Source organism: Mya arenaria, chromosome 9 (assembly GCF_026914265.1).
Source record: "Mya arenaria isolate MELC-2E11 chromosome 9, ASM2691426v1".
Classification (NCBI taxonomy): Eukaryota; Metazoa; Mollusca; class Bivalvia; order Myida; family Myidae; genus Mya; species Mya arenaria.
In genome coordinates, this window is record NC_069130.1 from 3,263,825 (window position 1) to 3,291,682 (window position 27,858).

The 27,858-nt window shown below is 35.9% G+C and overlaps 1 protein-coding gene across 1 annotated transcript; it reads left to right on the forward strand.

The window, feature by feature from the left end:
- The first annotated feature begins 37 nt into the window (after positions 1-37).
- LOC128202814 (uncharacterized) lies at positions 38-27,858 on the forward strand. The gene is made up of 4 exons (XM_052903966.1): positions 38-122; positions 7,614-7,714; positions 26,147-26,310; positions 26,796-27,858. The coding sequence occupies exons 1-4, from the start codon at positions 38-40 to the stop codon at positions 27,856-27,858; spliced, it is 1,413 nt and encodes a 470-aa protein (XP_052759926.1).

Consider the following 27,858-nt stretch of genomic DNA (forward strand, 5'->3'; position numbering starts at 1 on the left):
ACATGGACGTTTTTCACAACTATGCTTATTCTACGTAATGGTAACAAATGCCCCCATCCCACCCCGGCGTGAGTGTGGGGGCTTAACCAGGGATTGGTTCAAAGGCCCCGATATTCCCCGGGGTTGGTGCAGTGGTTACAAATCACGTGTGCATAACTAGTGACTTATTGCAATGGACATTTGAAAAATATCACTGGACTTGTAGGTGATCATAGCTATTATTAGACAATCTGCGCATGCGCGCAGGTAGTCTTAAGACCGCAAAATCCGAAGAGCTACTTCTTTTCATGTCGTTTTTGTCTTAATGCACTCTATGTTTAACAGAAGGACGTCAAAGCATAAACATAGATAAGTTGTATTGCGGTCCGAGTATGATTTCCTGCTTGCTCGGGTATTTCCGCGCTGTATTTCTGTATTCCGACGTTTTATTTATAGCAGAAAACAACTATTTTTAGATCGCTACACGTATCAGATTGATGTGCCGGGTCAAAATAATGGAGGCTTTGGTAGGAAGGTTACTTAATGATATTCACTCTGAATTTAGCCCAAGATGTTCCAGAAAATATTATCGACCACAAGTGTCCCATCGCCTGCAGGGTTTGTTATTATGACCTGGCGTGACCCTGAAACACGCTTATTTGTAATGGTGTGTTTTTGATATTACTTTTATGGGATAAGAAACAAAAATTATTGTCTGAATGTCAAAAAAGTTGCATCTAAGGTTTTGCGTCGCTAGTGCTTCAAATACTATATGATCTGCCTGCTTTACAATAACAAAATGTTATTAATTCTATGACTTTTAGGCGTATTCTTTTCTAATAAGATGTTCTTTTTTTGCATAAAAGCTTCGTTCCGGTGTATTCTTGGGATAGTTTTAGATATTAGGCGTTCAATTTATATAAGAACACATGCCCTGATACGACAGTGATCGAGTTATGCATACTTTTGGTCAAGCAAAGTAGTTCGGATTAAACCTGTAAAACATCCAAAGAGTGCGAAGCAATCATAACAGCACTAGTACTATTTCTAGAAAGATACTTACATAAAACATAAATAACATTAATTTATCAATAAAACTTGAAAAAGCACAATCATACCTTCATTCTTAGAACAGACAATTTCCGATAATCTAAAAATAGTTTCTACATACATTAACTGACCTATGATCTAAAAATATTTTCTACATACATTTACTGACCACATGTTTGTCCTCACCGCGGGAAAACGACCATCTGATAAGCTCTGCATTTTTAAGGGAATGATTGCCAAAGTTGTTCATAAAATAAAATTATTGCCCTTAAACAATTTAAACGTGTATGTTTAAAAAACTTGCCTATCGTATGATATCTAATCAAAGCACCGAAAATACATAAGAAGCGAATGAAAGGGGCATGCATTTTAACTTTAGATACATGGGGATGTGGGTACGTCGACAGAAGTGATAAGCTGTGCATTTTGAAGGACTTTTGCCTGAAGTTGTGCATTTTGAAAGGAATAATTGCTGAAGTTGTTTGTAAAAAACGTGTATGTTCATAACAGGAAATGATATATATGATGTATTATACTTTCCTTACGTATGATATCTAATCAAGCAACGAAACACCTTTAGAAACGACTGAAAGGAGCATGCATTGTAACCTCAAATACATGGGGATGGGGGACTACAATGTACGGCGATTAAAGTGACTTTACATAAACAAAATGACACCAGACGCAATAAAATGGATACAGATATGTTTGTTTCCTCGCCCAATGTGGACACACGCGCTCTTGGCCCTCAACACAGTTTTTACTATTATCCATGTGCCATTCACCCATTCCCCTTGTTCAAATAAAATTTGCATCTCTCACATATTTGCCGGCAGATAGTCTTTCAGCGTGTTCGCGCTTTGATATACCTTCTTGATTACTTAAGCGATACAAGCAAGCGTCATGTACAGGGTCATCATGACCTCATTGGTTAAGCGCGTTTGATTTGTTCCGAAAAGGACAGCGGCGAATCTTTGATGTAAGATTTGGCGGTAAAATTCATCATGTGACACTATTGTACTAGTATGTGTTTTAAAGAAAAATTGCGGCCAAAGTGTGCCTTTATGCCACATAAGAAAGTTCTGTTTATGCGTTGAAAATCACCGCATGAAGGTGGTCGATTTGTTTTATGCGGCGATGCTGTTATGCGTCGCTACAAAGCATCATATGTTTACTCAACAGTTGAAAAGTGGTTTTGGGTGCATCTAAGGTCCGGTGTAAATGTGACCTGGAAAAATGTGTATAGATCGTGAATATTTCAAAGAAAACAACATCATGTTTTAAACTAGCGAGACGTATTTATTTTTTGGAACTTTACTAAATCTACTATTATTTTGCATTCGTGCCAATTTCGACCGAACCGCTGGTTACGAACTAGTTTTATTACTTAAAAGTAAGTATTAGTACAGAAAATGACTGTATATGTCATTCATGTGTTCCGTAATAATAATGAAGTATTTTCCATTTTAAGGAAGTATTATTCCGTAATATCAAAATATATTTCCGTAATCTCGAGATAACAAAAGTATGATTTCGTTTTGACGGAATAAAATAAAGTATTTCAACAGAATATAAATGTTTGCTTAATATGTCAGTTCAGGGGTTTGTAATAAGGAAAACAAGACAGATTGCGAAATTTACACCATACATAAAATTCAGTCCTCATTCCCTCAAAGTTGAACTTGAGAATGTCTTCTTATCTTAAAGATCATAAACATTTTCGTTTAAATGTAACCAGAAAACCATGTAAACATAATACTTTCAGTCAATATCATTAATAAGCATACGAGCGAGTCTGCACAATTTCATGTAACAGTTGTACATTTGAAAAAAACAAACATTATACGACTTGATGACGTGTTTCTTTTCTTAACGGACAAACTATAAGCATTCATTCGTGTGAACATAAAACAATTATAACCACAAAACAAATAGTCTGTCCAACAAACGTTTCATGCGGAATTGAAATCTTATCATAATAAGGAAAAGATTCGTTCGATTGTTTTTGTTGTAGTTTCCACGCTTTTATAAGACGTTTGAAAACGGGTTAAGTAAAATGTATAATAAATATGGAAACCACAAAGACGAAACCAAAGAACCCAAATTTAACAACGAGCCTTTTCAAATGTTCAAGGGACAATTTAAAATGTTCAAGGGACAAGTCAAAACAGACTTTAAACGAAGGACGATAACACATTACTAACATATCGTACATTTTTGTTAAACTTGGCACGGGTTTTCGATCGTACCGTTACAATTTCTAATCATATTTCCAGATAAAATTATAATTATAAGTTTTGATGCCGGTTGATATTCGTATTTTTCATGCTTAAAAGGTTAAGCATGTTTTATTATGGTCATATGTACTTTCACAAATCTTGAGATATAGATGGTAATTGTCTGTTTTAGTGTAAGATCGTTATATATTTCAACGAGCTACATCGCAGTTTTACAGCACTTTATATATAATCATATACGAGGGGTGTCCCAGAAGTTCGCGGAATAACGTCATTATTCGCAATCGCAAATTATAGGTATTATCTTGACATTTATTGAGAATGTATTTTAAACTAATTGGTGATTAACGTTGGCATTTTTAATTTTCTTTTTCTTCTTAATCTTGACATACTTGGTATCCATAGCAACTGACCTACCCTTACCCGGAGCAAGCATAGATATTGGTAAAACTTCGTTATTTGATATCACTTTAAGGTGAGTTAATATTCCGCCAAATGAAGTGACGTTAACAGCTCGTCCATGTATCATAACTATTTATAAAGTTGTTCTCAAGTTTGTCAAACATTTTCGCATCAGTAAAAGAGAGGTCCACCACAAATGAACTAAAAGAAAGTTTGAAAAACAGCATTATGGCCATTGTTACTATATCAACCGAGACATATAATGACCTAGTGTTCAGCAATTGGTGTTGAGATTGTGTTAAATTGGATCGAAATAAATACTTCTAAGCCTATAAAGTACATGTACGCAAATAATATTATGAACAAATGGAGATACATTTTTTTTTTACTCTTCATTACTTTAATTTGAACGCTGCCAAACTAGCAGATTCATGTTTAAAGCTGCACTCTCACAGATTGAACGATTTGACGATTTTCTTATTTTTTGGAACGAGCCAATTTTTGCGCAAATTTGCGGAAACCAGTTTTATAAGACTGTTGACAAAATATTACATCGCAGATTTTTTTATTTAGGAACAAAAATGATGTTTTAAGCATATTTCTTAAACCGTTAGTAACGGTTTAAGCCATAAAACATTAAAATTTGAACAGAAATATAAAAATCTGCGATTTGATCTTTTGTTAGCAATCTTATCATTGGCTTGCAGATATTTATGCACAAATTAAAGCGGTATATCTGTGAGAATGCAGCTTTAATCTATATTGCCTTTGAAAGCATGATGTAAATCGGAGAAAACATGAAAAGGGAAGTAACTATTTCTATATTGGCGTCGTAAAGATAAAATTGGTAGGCTGTGTGAAGGCCATTTTAAAACATCATAGCTTTTGTTTTGTCAGTATTAATTTTTTACCCCTAGTTGTTCCATTATTCTGCAGATCATTTAACCTGCATTGTAGAGAGTTTGGGCTATGTGAAAATAAAGCTGCGTCAAACAGTAGGAGAAATACCTTTATGTCGTTAATTGTAAATAGTTCTTCCAGATTACTAATTATATTAGACATGACGTCATTTCCGAAGAATAAAAATAATAAACTTGAATCGGGCAGCCATGTTTCAGGCCAGTGCCAGATTCGAACCAGTCTGATCTTGCCTGTTTGTATCTAACACAACATTTGACAACAGAATACATTGCTTTAAGTGAAAGTACTATTTTAGAGCTGACATTTTCTAATATAAGATTTGTCCAAAGCTCCATTATATCGATTTTGTCATATGCCTTTTCATAATCAACATTTTCACCATCATTGAGAGTTTTAGCAATGATAGAAAATAGCACGAATATACAATTAATAGGTGATTTTCCTTTCTGGAAACCAAATTGTGAATCGCTTATTTTTTTATTGTTAAAGCTGCACTCTCACGGATTGGACGTTTTGACAACTTTTTAATTCTTTGCTTGGAACTGTTAGTAACGGTTTAAGCCATAAAACATTATTTTTCGAACGGAAATATGAAAATCTGTGATCTGATCTTTTGTCAGCAATCTTATATCATCGGTTTGCAGATATTTACGCAAAAACTTGCTCTTTCCAAGACAAAAAATAAAAAAAAAGTTGTAACAATGGCAAATCTGTGAGAATGCAGCTTTAGCTGCCCATTTAGTCAGTGTATGTAATAGTATCTGAGAATATACCTTACCTCCTTCATTATATTACTTCACGTTATGCCTCTATAATTTTTAGGTTCACTCGCGTTACAACCTTTAAATATTGGTGTTATTATACCTTCTCCCAATGACTGCGGGTATTCTGCGCTATTAAACATTCTGTTATACAAAACGTTAGTGATGAAAATACATGATTAAAGTTGCACTTAACGTTTGGTCAACGTTTATGAATGCAAACCATTCAATTACCCATATTATTTAGTTGATTTAAAAGACTCATGCAGTACTAATACTTTAATACAATACTCATTTAATTCAAAGTCGTTTCTTTAACAAATCGACAAATGTATGTTTTCTCTCGTAGATCGTCTAAACATCGTGCTTAGACTGTATACAAATTACCGCTTCAATGGTGATTATTAAAGGGACTGTACGCCAGATTGGCACCAAAAAAGTTTTTATCTGTTATGAATCTCAGGACAATTATTTAAAAAAATCTGTTTACGCTTGATATCATTATTGTAAAAAAATACCAAAATGTAAAAAAAAATGTGTCGGAGACCGGGTTTGAACCCGTGTCGCCGAAATTGCAGTCCAGCGTCGTATCCACTGAGCTACAACGGCTTACTCTAATCGGGTGACATAATTTAGCTATAGACCTAACTCGGTTATATCACGTGATAACACCGACTAGCCAATCACGCATAAGGAATGAATTCTACTAGGTAGACATACCCAGTAATCTTTTTCAGTGGAAAAATACGAAATAACTGCTTAATTTAAATAAATTGTAAACTATGTGGTACTTCAGTAAGTAAGTTTAAATAAATTGTACACATTAATACCAAGTTTATGACAGTTTTCGAAAATTTTCTTTTTTTCTTGCAAATGATCATCTGGTGCACAGTTGCTTTAATTGTACAATCTTAACAGATATTTCCGATCCGATTTCTAAATCTAGTATGCGTATGTATTCGGTTGAGCCATTAACTTGACATGGCTGCACATTTATGACAAGGTCAACTTGTTATCGTCGCTTATCTGTCCTTATGGCGGATTTTAAATCATTATTTTCTCTTATCGGAAATAATGTAAAAGTATCATTTTAGTGTTACGCGACTAACATGGAGCTAGCGAAATGGATTCAGTCAATATTTCTTCTAATCATTTTAGATGGTATGTATACTCTTAAGAAAAAGTTTTTTTTTCAAATATACCACGTATTCTCATCTTAGATATTCGTGACAAAACACTATCATTATAATTGAACTAATGACTTCAAAAATAAGATAGTACTATTGAATAAAATACAAATATTGCATAATGTTTCGTTGATATTGACATGGCGTCATGTATCGTCTCGTATATGGTATTTTCAGCATAATATAGAACGTCATGTTAAAGTGAAGCGTGCGAGGAATTTGGGTTGAGTTGTGATTAATTGTCTGATTGACCATTGAGCGAAGTCTGATACACATATTGACTTGAGTGAAGTCCCCAGGCACGAATTGGTTGGGTACGAACAGACCGTTGCGGAAGATTACGTCACCTCCGGAATCAAATTGGAGACTATCGACGTTTTTTATCATTTTTTTGTTACTTATATATTGTTTCAAATTGTTTCAATTGATTTAACCCATTTTGTTCATGCTTGTGAATGAAATTCAAATTTTCATTTCTTTAATACTGTACATTATGTTTGTTTTGAACCCATACACTAGTCTGTTTTGTATACGTTATCTTCTTGTGAATTACGATCGCTAAATTGAATGGGAACTGAAATTCCAAACACATGGACAAGAATTTTAGGCACTTTACGTTTATAAATAATTGCACCTGAAGCATATTGCTACGTTATGCATCAATGTTTTATATAGGTGCATCGCACTCCAATGTAGTGAGAATAAGAATTCCCATTGCCGTGATTTGGTGCCTAGTCCGGTGGTAAAACAATTTTATTTTTGTCTCATTAAAACATATACAGTCGAACCCCGTTGCCTCGTACTCAAAGGGACCGGCGAAAATACCTCGAGCCTCGGAAAATTCGAGCCAAGCGGGAATGTTAACGTTAAGAAATCGGTTATTTACAACTAGATTGAGCCAAAGAGGAATTCGAGCCAAGCGAATTCGAGCCAACGAGGTTCGACTGTATAAAAAATATGTTGGTACGATCTCTATCAAAGCCTCTCAAAACCGACAGCTGTGTTCCTAGGGAAAGAATACCCAAGCGAGATTTACATCTCAATCACGTTAAACCTTAATAACATATTCTATACAGGTGTCCTTTCAATCGAAACCACGTGTCCTGACAGCTGGGTGGCCTACGAAGGATCCTGTTACTTCTTCCATCATGCGCTACAAGATTTCACAGAGGCACAGGTGAGTATGAAACGCGTTAATTCTCTAATGTTGTGATATATTAAGTTATAATGGTTTCACTGACATGTTTTTATGACTTGTTATTAGGTTTAACCGACAGGTTTTATTACTAACATACTTGTTATAAGGGTTTAACCATAATGTTTAAAGTCTATCATACATGTTGTTATGTCTGTTATGTATGTTGTAGGTTTATATGTCTAACGTACTTGGTAGTACTTGGCTGTATGTCTAACGTATTTGGCTGTATGTCTAACGTACTTGGTATTATGTCTAACGTACTTGGTTGTATGTCTAAAGTACTTGGTATTATGTCTAACGTACTTGGTTGTATGTCTAACGTACTTGGTATTATGTCTAACGTACTTGGTTGTATGTCCAACGTACTTGGTAGTATGTGTAACGTACTTGGTATTATGTCTAACGTACTTGGCTGTATGTCCAACGTACTTGGTAGTATGTGTAACGTACTTGGTATTATGTCTAACGTACATGGTTGTATGTCCAACGTACTTGGTAGTATGTGTAACGTACTTGGTTTTATGTCCAACGTACTTGGTTGTATGTATAACGTACTTGGTATTATGTCTAACGTATTTGGTATTATGTCTAACGTACTTGGTTGTATGTCCAACCTACTTGGTAGTATGTCTAACGTACTTGGTATTATGTCTAACGTACTTGGCTGTATGTATAACGTACTTGGTTGTATGTCTAACGCACTGGGTAGTATGTCTAACGTACTGGGTAGTATGTCTAACGTACTCGGCTGTATGTCTAACGTACTGGGTAGTATGTCTAACGTACTCGGCTGTATGTATAACGTACTTGGTTGTATGTCTTACGTACTGGGTAGTATGTCTAACGGACTGGGTAGTATGTCTAACGTACTCGGCTGTATGTATAACGTACTTGGTTGTATGTCTTACGTACTGGGTAGTATGTCTAACGGACTGGGTAGTATGTCTAACGTACTTGGCTGTATGCATAACGTACTTGGTGGTATGTCTAACGTACTTGGTATTATGTCTAACGTACTTGGCTGTATGTCTAACGTACTTGGTATAATGTCTAACGTACTTGGCTGTATGTGTAACGTACTTGGTTTTATGTCCAACGTACTTGGTTGTATGTATAACGTACTTGGTATTATGTCTAACGTATTTGGTATTATGTCTAACGTACTTGGTTGTATGTCCAACGTACTTGGTAGTATGTCTAACGTACTTGGCTGTATGTCTAACGTACTTGGTTGTATGTCTAACGTACTTGGTATTATGTCTAACGTACTAGGTTGCATGTCCAACGTACTTGGTAGTATGTCTAACGTACTTGGTATTATGTCTAACGTACTTGGCTGTATGTATAACGTACTTGGTTGTATGTCTTACGCACTGGGTAGTATGTCTAACGGACTGGGTAGAATGTCTAACGTACTTGGCTGTATGCATAACGTACTTGGTGGTATGTCTAACGTACTTGGTATTATGTCTAAAGTACCTGGCTGTATGTCTCACGTACTTGGTTGTATGTCTAACGTACTTGGTATTATGTCTAAAGTACTTGGTTGTATGTCTAACGTACTTGGTATTATGTCTAACGTACTTGGCTGTATGTCTAACGTACTTGTTATAATGTCTAACGTACTTGGCTGTATGCATAACGTACTTGGTGGTATGTCTAACGTACTTGGTATTATGTCTAACGTACTTGGCTGTATGTCTAACGTACTTGGTTGTATGTCCAACGTACTTGGTAGTATGTCTAACGTACTTGGTATTATGTCTAACGTACTTGGCTGTATGTATAACGTACTTGGTTGTATGTCTAACGCACTGGGTAGTATGTCTAACGTACTGGGTAGTATGTCTAACGTACTCGGCTGTATGTCTAACGTACTGGGTAGTATGTCTAACGTACTCGGCTGTATGTATAACGTACTTGGTTGTATGTCTTACGTACTGGGTAGTATGTCTAACGGACTGGGTAGTATGTCTAACGTACTCGGCTGTATGTATAACGTACTTGGTTGTATGTCTTACGTACTGGGTAGTATGTCTAACGGACTGGGTAGTATGTCTAACGTACTTGGCTGTATGCATAACGTACTTGGTGGTATGTCTAACGTACTTGGTATTATGTCTAACGTACTTGGCTGTATGTCTAACGTACTTGGTATAATGTCTAACGTACTTGGCTGTATGTGTAACGTACTTGGTTTTATGTCCAACGTACTTGGTTGTATGTATAACGTACTTGGTATTATGTCTAACGTATTTGGTATTATGTCTAACGTACTTGGTTGTATGTCCAACGTACTTGGTAGTATGTCTAACGTACTTGGCTGTATGTCTAACGTACTTGGTTGTATGTCTAACGTACTTGGTATTATGTCTAACGTACTAGGTTGCATGTCCAACGTACTTGGTAGTATGTCTAACGTACTTGGTATTATGTCTAACGTACTTGGCTGTATGTATAACGTACTTGGTTGTATGTCTTACGCACTGGGTAGTATGTCTAACGGACTGGGTAGAATGTCTAACGTACTTGGCTGTATGCATAACGTACTTGGTGGTATGTCTAACGTACTTGGTATTATGTCTAAAGTACCTGGCTGTATGTCTCACGTACTTGGTTGTATGTCTAGCGTACTTGGTATTATGTCTAACGTACTTGGTTGTATGTCTAACGTACTTGGTATTATGTCTAACGTACTTGGCTGTATGTCTAACGTACTTGTTATAATGTCTAACGTACTTGGCTGTATGCATAACGTACTTGGCTGTATGTATAACGTACTTGGTTGTATGTCTTACGCACTGGGTAGTATGTCTAACGGACTGGGTAGAATGTCTAACGTACTTGGCTGTATGCATAACGTACTTGGTGGTATGTCTAACGTACTTGGTATTATGTCTAAAGTACCTGGCTGTATGTCTCACGTACTTGGTTGTATGTCTAGCGTACTTGGTATTATGTCTAACGTACTTGGTTGTATGTCTAACGTACTTGGTATTATGTCTAACGTACTTGGCTGTATGTCTAACGTACTTGTTATAATGTCTAACGTACTTGGCTGTATGCATAACGTACTTGGTGGTATGTCTAACGTACTTGGTATTATGTCTAACGTACTTGGCTGTATGTCTAACGTACTTGGTTGTATGTCCAACGTACTTGGTAGTATGTCTAACGTACTTGGTATTATGTCTAACGTATTTGGCTGTATGTATAACGTACTTGGTTGTATGTCTTACGCACTGGGTAGTATGTCTAACGGACTGGGTAGTATGTCTAACGTACTTGGCTGTATGCATAACGTACTTGGTGGTATGTCTAACGTACTTGGTATTATGTCTAACGTACTTGGCTGTATGTCTAACGTACTTGGTTGTATGTCTAACGTACTTGGCTGTATGTCTAACGTACTTGGTATTATGTCTAACGTACTTGGTTGTATGTCTAACGTACTTGGTATTATGTCTAACGTACTTGGTATTATGTCTAACGTACTAGGTTGTATGTCTAACGTACTTGGTGGTATGTCTAACGTACTTGGCGGTATGTCTAACGTACTTGGCTGTATGTCTAACGTACTTGGCTGTATGTCTAACGTACTTGGTATTATGTCTAACGTACTTGGTTGTATGTCTAACGTACTTGGTATTATGTCTAACGTACTTGGTATTATGTCTAACGTACTAGGTTGTATGTCTAACGTACTTGGTGGTATGTCTAACGTACTTGGCTGTATGTCTAACGTACTTGGTATTATGTCCAACGTACTTGGTTGTATGTCTAACGTACTTTGTGGTATGTCCAACGTACTTTGTGGTATGTCCAACGTACTTGGTATTATGTCAAACGTACTTGGTTGTATGTCCAACGTACTTTGTGGTATGTATAACGTACTTGGTGGTATGTCCAACGTACTTGGTGGTATGTATAACGTACTTGGTGGTATGTATAATGTACTTGGCTGTATGTATAACGTACTTTGTTGTATGTCTAACGTACTTGGTGGTATGTATAACGTACTTGGTGGTATGTCCAACGTACTTGGTGGTATGTATAACGTACTTGGTGGTACGTCCAACGTACTTGGTTGTATGTCCAACGTACTTGGTGGTATGTATAACGTACTTGGTGGTATGTCCAACGTACTTGGTGGTATGTATAACGTACTTGGCTGTATGTCCAACGTACTTGGTGGTATGTCCAACGTACTTTGTGGTATGTCCAACGTACTTGGTATTATGTCTAACGTACTTGGCTGTATGTCCAACGTTCTTGGTGGTATGTATAACGTACTTGGTGGTATGTCCAACGTACTTGGTGGTATGTCCAACGTACTTGGTGGTATGTATAACGTACTTGGCTGTATGTCCAACGTACTCGGTGGTATGTCCAACGTACTTTGTGGTATGTATAACGTACTTGGCTGTATGTCCAACGTACTTGGTGGTATGTCCAACGTACTTTGTGGTATGTCCAACGTACTTGGTATTATGTCTAACGTACTTGGCTGTATGTATAACGTACTTGGTTGTATGTATAACGTACTTTGTTGTATGTCTAACGTACTTGGTGGTATGTATAACGTACTGGGTAGTATATCTAACGTACTTGGCTGTATGTATAACGTACTTTGTTGTATGTCTAACGTACTTGGTGGTATGTATAACGTACTTGGTATTATGTCTAACGTACTTGGCTGTATGTATAACGTACTAGGTTGTATTTCTTACCTACTGGGTAGTATGTCTAACGTACTGGGTAGTATGTCTAACGTACTTGGCTGTATGAATAACGTACTTGGTTGTATGTCTTACCTACTGGGTAGTATGTCTAACGTACTGGGTAGTATGTCTAACGTACTTGGCTGTATGCATAACGTACTTGGTGGTATGTCTAACGTACTTGGTATTATGTCTAACGTACTTGGTTGTATGTCTAACGTACTGGGTAGTATGTCTAACGTACTTGGCTGTATGTATAACGTACTTGGTTGTATGTCTAACGTACTGGGTAGTATGTCTAACGTACTGGGTTGTATGTCTAACTTACTGGGTGGTATGTCTAATGTACTGGGTAGTATGTCTAGCGTACTTGGCTGTATGTATAACGTTCTGGGTAGTATGTCTAACGTACTTGGTTGTACGTATAACGTACTTGGCTGTACGTATAACGTACTTGGTGGTATGTCCAACGTACTTGTTGTATGTCTAATGTACTTGGTAGTATGTCTAACGTACTTGGCTCTATGTATAACGTACTTGGTGGTATGTTTAAAGTACTTGGTGGTATGTTTAACGTACTTGGTATAATGTCTTACGTACTTGGTGGTATGTCTAACGTACTTGGTGGTATGTCTAACGTACTTGGTTGTATGTCCAACGTACTTGGTGGTATGTCTAACGTACTTGGTATTATGTCTTACGTACTTGGTTGTATGTCTAACGTACTGGGTAGTATGTCTAACAGACAAGTTATAATCTAACGTACTTGTTATTCTGTAGGTTCTGAACTTAATTCGCTTTTTATTGTCTCATAGGTATTATCTAGATGTAAATGATTGGTTGATGCTCGCTATTATGCGATACTCGGCTGAAGATATCCATAATGGCCCGACGAATTCGCAATAAGCAACTGGACTTCCTCTCCTTTAAGTTGGATTGTATAAATGTAGCACTCATTGTGTGGTATGAGATTGTTTAGCTTGTACTGGAAAACAACGGTTCTAACCTAAGAAATAAGTTAAAAATGTCTCCGTTCCATTTAACATCATATACATACATTTGCTAATCAATCTAACAGTTCTAGAAGACACTTTAAAATCGCTTTCTCTGATGCTTACATCAATGTTTTTTTCTTGTATTGTTTTACAGCACTACTGTCTCCAACACCATAGCAATCTCGTGCATATCAACAACGCCCAGGAGAATTTGTTCCTCCGGGATTGGATTTCAAAATGTAGGACTTTTCACTTCAATCAGTTGTATTAAACCCATATTGTTTACTCTGAAATACACTGCACTGGTAATTTGAAAATAAATACAATGCCATGCAATTCCATTTTTTGCAAGTTGAAATTGAAAATGATAGCATTTATTATGTGTATGAACTTTTAATTGTCTTAACAGGATTACATTATTTTGAATTTTGTGTTTCATATCGATATGTCAAAATTTTAAAACTTAAGCATGTTTATTTGGATTAAATTTATTGAATATTTATCATAATATTTCATATGACATAGTTCCAAACGCCCACTGGTGGATAGGCCTGACGGATGATCAGATTGAAGGAATCTGGCGTTGGATTGACGACGACGCGCAGTTAACCTTCAATAGTAAAACCGTTGTTATATTATCACTATTTCTTTAGTTTAAAACTGGTTTATATCTAGCCAAATTGACAACTTGGTCAGCAATGACGCAATAACGTTTATAGTCACTGGTTTAGCTCCAAGAAGGAACTATAGGCTGGGCCTGTGCATCACTGACATAAGTCCACGTAGGTACTTTTGGCCTTGGGCTGCACATGCTTTTAAAAATTGTATTGCTTTAAGTTAGAATGCCAGTATTTCTTAGGTAGGTAAACAAGTTGTATGTTTCGGGTACGCATGAATCGACAAGACTTTATAAAATTAATGTCTAAATATTAGTTAAAAAAGTTAATAAGTCAGTTAAAGCTTCTTCATTGGCGTTAACCTCCGGTACACTACTGCGCTAATCTTCTTTGTGTTTGTCATCGGGTGTAACGGAAGTAAGTGCCTTCTTAGACCTTTCTTCGCGCTAATGATGATCCAAGGTAGTCATGGACAAATTCATTGCGAAACCCAGCAGCACCATGTCTGATTATGATATGTTTGACAATATTAGAAAGTATCACTTTTATCAAGTTTATTGTGTATTAGAGCAATACCTTCTCTTCCCGAGTGAAACAAGTAAGGCATCCGGCCGTAACCCTCTTATTCAATTATTTGACTGATTAAAAAAGGATACAATTAAAATACAGAAGCCAAATATGTTTCCTCATTTATAAGCACAATTGTCAATAACAACCGCACAAAACAGCACATGTTCGCAACAATTTAAGGTACACATGTATGATCATGCATGTAAATACATAATGGGTATACTGAAGTAAAACAGTCAGTGATAACAAGGGTGTGTAACCTGTTAATAGGCACTCAACCTACTTGAGTGCACAATCGTTTTTATATTAAAGTATTACCCCCTACCCATGAATTGACAGACTGGTATCCTGGCCAGCCAGACGACAACTATAGAAACGAGGATTGTGCCGATATTTACTTTTACCATGAATTTCATTGGAATGACGAAGCTTGTTCGATAGCCTCAAAATCGATTTGCGAAAGGTGAGCATACTAATAATATTTGCATAAGGCTATGCTTTGACAACATGATTATTATAAAATATATTTTTCAGAAAATACTAGCATGTATTTATTGTATGCTGTCAAAAGGTTTATAGAGATTAATCAGTAAATTAAAATTGAATCGTACTGTTTTAAACGGTGAAAAATATCCCTTTGATATATTAACTGTTTTGAAATTTTAGCCAAATCTCATTTCCAAAATCACGTCTACAACAATTATCAGCGCACAGGGCTGTGGCACAATGTCAACCCATTCTTTTCCGCAATGACGTAACTTTCGCATACAAATTGGCGCATTGTTTAAAAAAAACTAATGAAATGTCATTTTATATCTTTTAAGCCAAATCACAAAACAAATATTGGTTTCAGTTTAAGATCGCAATTTATTTCACGTAAACACCAAAAGTAAATATTTATTTTGTTACTCACTCGGAGAAATGTATAACGGTCTCACAATGGCACAATCACAATCAGTTATCTTGTTTCTTTGATTACTATTTTCCTGAGTATTTATATGATATTTGTGGCGTGAGTAAAATGAGATCATGTTATGTTATTAGGCAGGTTTACCAGTTACTTTTGTCAGGCTATTTGTTTTGAGCGACGCGAAATAGTTCCTAGACTACACACCGCTCTAGCTTGATACGGAATAAAAAAAACTACAGTATGGTGATACGGAATTTTTAAGTACGGCGTGCTGTAATTTCACTGTACAGGCATATAAATAAACGTGAATTTTTCATGTATAACTAGTACAATTACTTTGCAAAATTAGGTAACCGCATCACATAAAAATGCATTCATACGCGCTGTCAAATAACCGTAATCAAACATCAAAAACGAGTTTTCATAAGAAATTTCTTAGGTGTCAGCAAGCTCCACGATGAAACAAATGGTGAAGAAGGCTGTGCTTAATCCAATCTATCGACTCCCTGATTACAGCGCCAGAAAATTCCACGTTCAGAAATTGAATGACAACAATCTTCCTGCGAACCAGATTATACAAATATCCGGACGCAAGAACATTGCATCTATAGACAACTATAGTCACATATATCCAAATTAAAACAGGGACATATCCAAAATCATATTCTCAACTAAAAATACCCCATCTACTTCCATGCAAATGCTCAATCTCTGCAATTCGCCAGCAAAGCTCAAGTTCACATGATTCCACATCAAATCTCTGTTTTTCTGGTGGAGTTAACAACATGAATGGTGCTCAAATTCACTGAGGTAATATCCATGTGCACATTCATCAAAATATCAAAATACCATGCTATAATCTACCGGGAACAAAGCAAATAGACACTTCTGAAAACGACTGTTACGCTGACAAACGGTCTTTTCCATCTATAACCGCCAAATGACATATACACAATCGAGTGCTCACTTATGCCGCCACGCACAATCGAGTGCTCACTTATGCCGCCACGCAGTTAAACAATGCTCTTATTATTGATTTGTTAAATTGAAATAGATTTAAATATGTGTCGTTGTTATTTTTTTAGTGAAATCGTTGAAAATCCTCTCACACTTAGTAAGGCTATACACACTTAGTAAGGCTATACACACTTAGTAAGGCTATACACACTTAGTTAGGCTATACACACTTAGTAAGGCTATACACACTTAGTTAGGCTATACACACTTAGTAAGGCTATACACACTTAGTTAGGCTATGCACACTTAGTTAGGCTATACACACTTAGTTAGGCTATACACACTTAGTTAGGCTATACACACTTAGTAAGGCTATACACACTTAGTTAGGCTATACACACTTAGTTAGGCTATACACACTTAGTTAGGCTATACACACTTAGTTAGGCTATACACACTTAGTTAGGCTATACACACTTAGTTAGGCTATACACACTTAGTTAGGCTATACACACTTAGTAAGGCTATACACACTTAGTAAGGCTATACACACTTAGTTAGGCTATGCACACTTAGTTAGGCTATACACACTTAGTTAGGCTATACACACTTAGTAAGGCTATACACACTTAGTTAGGCTATACACACTTAGTAAGGCTATACACACTTAGTTAGGCTATACACACTTAGTTAGGCTATACACACTAAGTTAGGCTATACACACTTAGTAAGGCTATACACACTTAGTTAGGCTATACACACTTAGTAAGGCTATACACACTTAGTTAGGCTATACACACTTAGTTAGGCTATACACACTTAGTTAGGCTATACACACTTAGTTAGGCTATACACACTTAGTTAGGCTATGCACACTTAGTTAGGCTATACACACTTAGTTAGGCTATACACACTTAGTTAGGCTATGCACACTTAGTTAGGCTATACACACTTAGTTAGGCTATACACACTTAGTTAGGCTATACACACTTAGTTAGGCTATACACACTTAGTTAGGCTATACACACTTAGTTAGGCTATACACACTTAGTTAGGCTATGCACACTTAGTTAGGCTATACACACTTAGTTAGGCTATGCACACTTAGTTAGGCTATACACACTTAGTTAGGCTATACACACTTAGTTAGGCTATACACACTTAGTTAGGCTATGCACACTTAGTTAGGCTATACACACTTAGTTAGGCTATACACACTTAGTTAGGCTATGCACACTTAGTTAGGCTATACACACTTAGTTAGGCTATACACACTTAGTAAGGCTATACACACTTAGTTAGGCTATACACACTAAGTAAGGCTATACACACTTAGTTAGGCTATACACACTTAGTTAGGCTATACACACTTAGTTAGGCTATACACACTTAGTTAGGCTATGCACACTTAGTTAGGCTATACACACTTAGTTAGGCTATACACACTTAGTAAGGCTATACACACTTAGTTAGGCTATACACACTTAGTTAGGCTATACACACTTAGTTAGGCTATACACACTTAGTTAGGCTATACACACTTAGTAAGGCTATACACACTTAGTTAGGCTATACACACTTAGTTAGGCTATACACACTTAGTTAGGCTATACACACTTAGTTAGGCTATACACACTTAGTTAGGCTATACACACTTAGTTAGGCTATACACACTTAGTTAGGCTATACACACTTAGTTAGGCTATACACACTTAGTTAGGCTATACACACTTAGTTAGGCTATACACACTTAGTTAGGCTATACACACTTAGTAAGGCTATACACACTTAGTAAGGCTATACACACTTAGTAAGGCTATACACACTTAGTAAGGCTATACACACTTAGTAAGGCTATACACACTTAGTTAGGCTATACACACTTAGTTAGGCTATACACACTTAGTTAGGCTATACACACTTAGTTAGGCTATACACACTTAGTTAGGCTATACACACTTAGTTAGGCTATACACACTTAGTTAGGCTATACACACTTAGTAAGGCTATACACACTTAGTAAGGCTATACACACTTAGTAAGGCTATACACACTTAGTAAGGCTATACACACTTAGTTAGGCTATACACACTTAGTTAGGCTATACACACTTAGTAAGGCTATACACACTTAGTTAGGCTATACACACTTAGTTAGGCTATACACACTTAGTAAGGCTATACACACTTAGTTAGGCTATACACACTTAGTTAGGCTATACACACTTAGTTAGGCTATACACACTTAGTTAGGCTATACACACTTAGTTAGGCTATACACACTTAGTTAGGCTATACACACTTAGTAAGGCTATACACACTTAGTAAGGCTATACACACTTAGTAAGGCTATACACACTTAGTTAGGCTATACACACTTAGTTAGGCTATACACACTTAGTTAGGCTACAAACACTTAGTTAGGCTATACACACTTAGTTAGGCTATACACACTTAGTTAGGCTATACACACTTAGTTAGGCTATACACACTTAGTTAGGCTATACACACTTAGTTAGGCTATACACACTTAGTTAGGCTATACACACTTAGTAAGGCTATACACACTTAGTTAGGCTATACACACTTAGTTAGGCTATACACACTTAGTTAGGCTATACACACTTAGTTAGGCTATACACACTTAGTAAGGCTATACACACTTAGTTAGGCTATACACACTTAGTAAGGCTATACACACTTAGTTAGGCTATACACACTTAGTTAGGCTATACACACTTAGTTAGGCTATACACACTTAGTTAGGCTATACACACTTAGTTAGGCTATACACACTTAGTTAGGCTATACACACTTAGTTAGGCTATACACACTTAGTTAGGCTATACACACTTAGTTAGGCTATACACACTTAGTAAGGCTATACACACTTAGTTAGGCTATACACACTTAGTTAGGCTATACACACTTAGTTAGGCTATACACACTTAGTTAGGATATACACACTTAGTTAGGCTATACACACTTAGTTAGGCTACACACACTTAGTTAGGCTATACACACTTAGTTAGGCTATACACACTTAGTTAGGCTATACACACTTAGTAAGGCTATACACACTTAGTTAGGCTATACACACTTAGTTAGGCTATACACACTAAGTAAGGCTATACACACTTAGTTAGGCTATACACACTTAGTTAGGCTATACACACTTAGTTAGGCTATACACACTTAGTTAGGCTATACACACTTAGTAAGGCTATACACACTTAGTAAGGCTATACACACTTAGTTAGGCTATACACACTTAGTTAGGCTATACACACTTAGTTAGGCTATACACACTTAGTAAGGCTATACACACTTAGTTAGGCTATACACACTTAGTTAGGCTATACACACTTAGTTAGGCTATACACACTTAGTAAGGCTATACACACTTAGTAAGGCTATACACACTTAGTAAGGCTATACACACTTAGTTAGGCTATACACACTTAGTTAGGCTATACACACTTAGTTAGGCTATACACACTTAGTAAGGCTATACACACTTAGTAAGGCTATACACACTTAGTTAGGCTATACACACTTAGTTAGGCTATACACACTTAGTTAGGCTATACACACTTAGTTAGGCTATACACACTTAGTTAGGCGATACACACTTAGTTAGGCTATACACACTTAGTTAGGCTATACACACTTAGTAAGGCTATACACACTTAGTAAGGCTATACACACTTAGTTAGGCTATACACACTTAGTTAGGCTATACACACTTAGTTAGGCTATACACACTTAGTTAGGCTATACACACTTAGTTAGGCTATACACACTTAGTTAGGCTATACACACTTAGTAAGGCTATACACACTTAGTTAGGCTATACACACTTAGTAAGGCTATACACACTTAGTTAGGCTATACACACTTAGTTAGGCTATACACACTTAGTTAGGCTATACACACTTAGTAAGGCTATACACACTTAGTAAGGCTATACACACTTAGTAAGGCTATAAACACTTAGTAAGGCTATACACACTTAGTTAGGCTATACACACTTAGTAAGGCTATACACACTTAGTAAGGCTATACACACTTAGTTAGGCTATACACACTTAGTTAGGCTATACACACTTAGTTAGGCTATACACACTTAGTAAGGCTATACACACTTAGTTAGGCTATACACACTTAGTTAGGCTATACACACTTAGTTAGGCTATACACACTTAGTTAGGCTATACACACTTAGTAAGGCTATACACACTTAGTAAGGCTATACACACTTAGTTAGGCTATACACACTTAGTTAGGCTATACACACTTAGTTAGGCTATACACACTTAGTTAGGCTATACACACTTAGTTAGGCTATACACACTTAGTTAGGCTATACACACTTAGTTAGGCTATACACACTTAGTTAGGCTATACACACTTAGTTAGGCTATACACACTTAGTTAGGCTATACACACTTAGTAAGGCTATACACACTTAGTTAGGCTATACACACTTAGTTAGGCTATACACACTTAGTAAGGCTATACACACTTAGTTAGTCTATACACACTTAGTTAGGCTATACACACTTAGTAAGGCTATACACACTTAGTTAGGCTATACACACTTAGTAAGGCTATACACACTTAGTTAGGCTATACACACTTAGTTAGGCTATACACACTTAGTTAGGCTATACACACTTAGTTAGGCTATACACACTTAGTAAGGCTATACACACTTAGTTAGGCTATACAAACTTCGTTAGGCTAAACACAATTAGTCTTCGTTTTCCGTAATAACATGCTTTAAGTGTAGGAAAACAATAAAAAAGCCTTTAAATTCACTCCCTCGTCAAATACAATTGTCTACGTAAACTTTTAATAGTACAAGGGAGAAATGGGATACCAATATTTCACAATATTATACCTTACATAAATGTGTCCTTTCTTTGTATATATAAACTCGATCGGTCCGTATATCACTGTATTTTGATGAAAGTTGCACTACCTCTAACGCTAAATCCTGCGTCCGTCAATGAGACTATGTATGTATTGATTTTTTTATATAAAATTACTGGTCTTTCGAAATACTGTTTTCTTTTTGCAGGTCTTCTGCAACATCACCCGGTGTTGTGGGATAGATGTCAGTCGATTACTCCGTAGAATGAACACCCGACTTACACTTATTAACAAAGTATCTGTAAGAAATAAAAACCACTCCTCACTATCGTCATGATCCTTCAGTTGTTTCTTTTTGGAAAAGTGTAGTATCTGTTATCATTCCAGATTTAACAACATAATAATAAAGGTGCGATTTGGACATAACATAGAAAGACCATTTTGATGAGGGCAACTTGTTACTGTCTGACCTAAGTTATTGCTGGTTATTTTATACAATCTATAAAGGGATAGTATAGACAAATGCCCCTTTTATAGAGTGCATTGACACAAATGGTATAAATAACTTATGATCAACTATTTCAGATTGTTAAATGCAAAATATTTTATGAATCATGAATATTATTGAGGTATATATGTTGGCTTAATGTATTTGTTTAACTCATGTTAAAGAAGTCTAGCGATGCCCCGGAAATTGCACACAAAACAAATATTGTGTCGCGTTAAAGACAATGTATATTGCTTATGACGTATAGCATTCTGCTCGCCGTTGATACAATAGGTAAGGCGTTCCAGTTTGTAGCATTTTGAGACACTTAAGTGATATTTCTTAAGAACATATTATGCGATTGTATGCTCACTTACAGACATATTCTTCTTACTCAGTTATGTTAAAGTTTTAATTACAAACACGTAACAATAAAGCAATTCGTGGATCACAACTAATATAATATTGAAGTCATGCACAGAGAAGTCTTGTGTTTTATTTGGAAATAACGATTTAAATATATGAATCATGAAGTTTTACTCTAAGGCCGTTCCTATTGTTTAAGTCCCAGTATGTTGGAGTAATATTATCTAATTGATATATATATATATATATATATATATATATATATATATATATATATATATATATATATATATATATATATATATCAAAATGACTTCTCTTAACCTATTTGACATTTTAAACCCACAGGATGATAATAATTATGATTATTATCGCAATAACAAACATGAAACCAAACTTAAAGTGCATTCTGAATTAAGTGCGCGCAACGTCACTACAATTTGAATATCATGTCACTTTTGTAATGCCAAAATACTTTATTGCTTTATAAACTAGTATTTTTCATACTTTGACAAAAAAGTTATGGTTTAAATAAATGCTTAAACAGAATAAGTATACATACACTGTTATTTTCATAAAATATTTTAACTGAAAGCTAAATTATATTATTTTGGAGAACATTATGGTAACAAAACAATAGGTATTGACAGAATAATTCGACGATTTTTCACTTTGCAACATTGATATTGTTTAATTATAAAAATGCTTGCATCCCTTTTATTTTCGAAGCAGAAGCTTAATGAACTTTCATTGAAAACTCCAGTTATTTGTGAAGAAAGCATGGAGGCTCCATTTTAGAACGAAACAGGCAACTGACATGTACTGTTTGTAAAGAGGTATTCTTGCTCCGCCCTCGTATCTACCTCATTAACGTTTAGTGACTCAGTGATCAAGTTAGTGTTTCCGTTGGACATTCCCATACATTACTGTATAATAAAGCATCAGGTGGAACTCGGGGTTTTATCAGACATTATCTTTAACTCTCTCATAGCTATATAAGCACCTTTTTATAAGACAGACTGTGATGATAGGACAATACTTGACTAGCATCTATAACAATACAAGGATATGATTATATTTGATATATGTAATTGGAAAACCCTGCATCAGTTCAAAACTGTTCGCTCATATGGCTCGTCCCAGTCAATTTTATTTTATAATTAGAGATGTACGATAATAAAAACATTGATGTTTGCTCTTGTCTTAATATCAGAATTTGTTTAATGCTTAATTTTGCCAAGAACCTTTAAAGGTACACCGCGGGTCATAAAACTTCAATACGGAATATAATATTGATGCATGTGTGGTATATCTGTGCTGTTTTGTGACGTTTCGTGTTTCTCATGTATTGTCCGTTAGCTCTTAATATTGAGTCTTTAAACAGAGTATTCGTTAAATGTTTTACTTATGGACTTTTTCCTGTAGTTGTCATTGTAGTGTTTAAGTTTGCGACTTGGGTCAAATGAAAAGATTATTGGGATGAACACTCCAAAACCGGTTTAGTATTTTCACTTATCGTTCAAAGTTGGCACCCCAATAAAGTATTATCATAATGGTGCTTGTGTAAGTAAAAGGGGTTGGGCAAACTTTTCAAAATAACTATATAAGAATATGGCAAACTTATTTTGACATGATTGAATATTTCAAAAAGCAACAACAACAACAACAACAACAACTACAACAACAACATTAACAATAATAATAATAATAATAATAATAATAATAATAATAATACTAATACTAATAATAATAATAATAATAATAATAATAATAATAAAAATAATAATAATAATAATAATAATAATAATAACAATAGTAATAATAAAACATGACTGACCATTCTCTAGTTTTCTAAAATTGATTAAAACGGTGTCCAGGTTTCATCGGGTGATTTTTAGGGGTTTTGAGAAGCATATGGTCTTCCTGTAGTTACTTATTTAAGTACACATGTGGAACAACACTGTACCCATCAAACAGAGTGAATTATATGGCATATCGTCCGAGATGTCCATGTACAGCATTTTCACCCTTGCTGACGTACACTCGTTACCGGAAGAAAGGTAAAGCTGGTCCCCGTGATGGTCTGTGCATGAACATTATACACAAATCTGTCCTCATGGTCCAGGAGTATTCCTTTACACCTCACGTTATAAAAACCTCCTTACCAGACAGTTTACCACCTATCAACTACATTGTTACAGGTTACACACCACCAAATACATTTTTCTATATATATACTAAAGTAGATTGACCAATTTTCATGCAAGATAACACTGATTTTTAGTGTTTCTCGGCCCCCAACACCATACATGGTGAAAAGCTCTACCTGTGTACTAAACATTAAACAAAGTTGGAAAAAGTAATGTTTCTCCTAAGAAAAAATAATTGGTTGAACGTATCCATTGTGTATTCAGTAAAATGACAATATCCGGTGTACGAGGACAAACAATGCGGTGAAATTAAAATGTAAACAATAAAATATAGATCAAGTAGATCCTGCATGTTCAGCCTGATTTTGAAATCACATACCAGTCAGCTTGAAAACCTTTGACTATGGAAGGTAGCCAATGGTCCGAGAAGGTATAACCATGCTTTGATTCACTGTCATGTGTCAATTAATGTAACTTGCCCTACGGCGAACAATTATCCCCAAACCCAAACCTCAATTTCTTTAGGAATAGTTGGAAATGTGAGAACGCACCGTTCATATACGCGAAGGTTATGGAAAATGTCCCTGTCGACACTTTTCCATACGCTGTACTTCTGGTTATCTGCCAATTGGAACACCTCGGCCATTATCCAACAGATATGACCTCGAAATAATTTATCGGCGCCAATATTGAAAACGTGTTGCAAGTGTTTTTAACCGTCAATGGACATTTATATTGTTTTGAGGGGTAAAAGTAGTGACAGTTATTAAAAAAACAGGAATTCAAGACCAACAAATATGTTTGGGATACAGTGATGGAGTCGTGTCAATAAACAGTGAATAAACGCATGTTTTGACCATATAAGCCCAAAGGCTACGTTCCATCTTTATTAGTTACGAAGCTGAATGGTTTGTGATTCAAACGTTTTCTGAACATGCTGGATCTACTTGATGTTAGTCACTTACCGAACACCTTTTGGTTACGTGCAACCATTTTTTCTCCTACTTTTTTCTAGTGTTGGTTTAGTACACATGTGGCACTTTCTTCCCATGTATGGTTTTGGGATCGGGAAATACTTGAACTCTATGCTATTTTTGTGCCAATCGTTTACTCCACTATAAAATATACAGGAACAGTATTTAGTGGTCTGTTACCCCAGCTACTCGACCATCTCCGGCTCGGGGTAGACAATCGTGATTACTCGGCAGTCTACGGCAAGCTCAAGAGAGACCTTTTTTGTTCGATAAATATCCGAGAGCGATTCGGTTTTGGGGATGCCTACCGAACAACGATAATTAAGCGGGAATAAGGCTCTGCATAATTATAATATGTTTGGAGTATGAAAATGATCGTAAATTCAGCACGGCTGTAACACGGTTTATCATTTGGATTGGTTATCGTATGTCAATACTAAACTGATCGTAATTTTTGTTTTCTTTTGATAAGCTCAGTACTCAAACGACAACTTCCTAATATAAATCAACAGACTAGACAGAATTTCTTCTTATCAGCTCATCGAACTTATATCAACAAAATTGACTGAATAAACATCTATTTGAACTAATGTTTTGTCTTTTAAACGCGAGAAAGAAAATGGCGTCTAATTTTAATTCATCAATTCAGAGGGGATGTGACTTCATACATGATTTTTCGTGCTCTCCGTGTGAAGAAAACGGATTTAATACAGACGCTCACCATTACTGTGCTCAATGCACAAAATACTACTGCCAAAGCTGTGTATTAAAACATAACGGGTTATATCAGAAGCACGCGGTGATCGGCCGGAATGACGTGAAGAATTGGAAGGCGGTTCCAGAGGTAGTGGACACCCTGAATAGATGCGAGATGCACGCCGGGGAGCCGCTGAAGCTGGTATGTGGTGACCATGACCAGCTGTGCTGTCATTTGTGCGTCGCAGTGGACCACAGGTATGTAATCAAAAAACGTAAATTGAAAGGCGCACGTATAGTTGATGCATAAATATTTGTTATGCTTATAGGTTTAACTAAAATATTAGAATTTTATAATCAAAACCAACAACGTATGTAATTCGGGTACATATGAAAAAATATTAGCCTTTAAATATGGTGTTTTTCATAATAGGTAAGAGGCCACATATTCCCCAGTTAAAAGTATTACATAAGAATAGTAAGTTATATTTTTTATCTTTACACACATCATTTACTTTGTTGGTTTACATCGATAAAGTCAAATGAATTAAACATAATAATGCAATAAAAAAATCCATTTTCTTGTCAACTTATATCGTTCGCTCTTAAACCACAAACGGTAAATCAGCTGTATGTTCTGGCGTCAAATATTAGATCATTTTCTATATCAGTATCCAACATAAGCGAGGTCATATACATATTATTCAGATCTGAAAACAGCATTTCATAACTCTTTGTTTCAGACAATGCTCAAATATCCAACACATTCCTGATGTAGCAAAAGGTATTCAGAGAAATATAGAGTTTCAACAAATTCCAAATAAGATTGTTGAACTTCAAAAGCAGCTCGAAAATATGAAAGATGCACGAATGCAAAATTCGACCACCCTGAAAAAGACGCGGGACGCTATTTCTGATGAAATTAAAACCATACGTCAAAAGATAAACGAACTTCTCGACAACATTGAGGTGACAACTTTACAGGACTTGGACGGAATGATAGCTAAACTTGAAAATAGCATAAAGAAAGATATTGAAACTTGTGATAAAATTACTACCGAACTGCAAAACATGATTGCCGTTTTTCAAACCAAAGCAAAATCAAGCGAGTCAAAATCATATATTGCATACAGAAAGAGCAAAGATATGATTTCACAAGCAAACGATCATCTTCATAGCATATCAAATATTTGGTGTCACAATGTTATTTTTCAAGGCAATAACCTTATAGAAAAACTTTTATTACCAATAAAGACATTTGGAGCGATTGGAAAACAAACTGTAATGGCCATTTCTGATCCAAACCATGTTTTCCGTATTGAAGAGTACAATGAGTACAACGTGCAGATAAGTGACAACGAATACCAATGTGATATCCGTGGCATATGTGAAATGCCTAATGAAGATCTTGTCATAGCTGATTTTGGTAATTGTAAAGTGAAACTTCTGGACAAAGAGTACAGGGTGGTCGACCACCGTGTTGTCCCGGGGCAACCATGCGATGTGTATCACATTGGTGGAAATGAAGTGGTCGTTTGTGTTAACAGTGAAATTTATTTCATTTATGTAGTAAAATCGCAACTCGTCAATTCAAGGGAGTTAAGCTTCAGCCATGGATGTTATGCCGCAGCGCATCATTATGGCCAGCTTTACGTCTCCTCCGGTAACGCATTGTACGTCTACACGATGTCGGGACAGAAGGTGAAGAAGCTGTACGAAGACAAGTCTGGGAATGACACGGTGAAGAAATGTGCGATCAGTAACGACGGGAAGAAAATCTTCATCACAAACTTCAATCATCATTAA

Bases quoted from the DNA above. Each gene is read 5' to 3' on its own strand.
- LOC128202814 (XM_052903966.1), top strand. From the start codon at position 38: ATGGTAACAAATGCCCCCATCCCACCCCGGCGTGAGTGTGGGGGCTTA. The intron at 123-7,613 runs GTTGGTGCAGTG...TATTCTATACAG, and splicing joins AGGCCCCGATATTCCCCGGG to GTGTCCTTTCAATCGAAACC. The intron at 26,311-26,795 runs GTATGTAATCAA...TCTTTGTTTCAG, and splicing joins TGCGTCGCAGTGGACCACAG to ACAATGCTCAAATATCCAAC.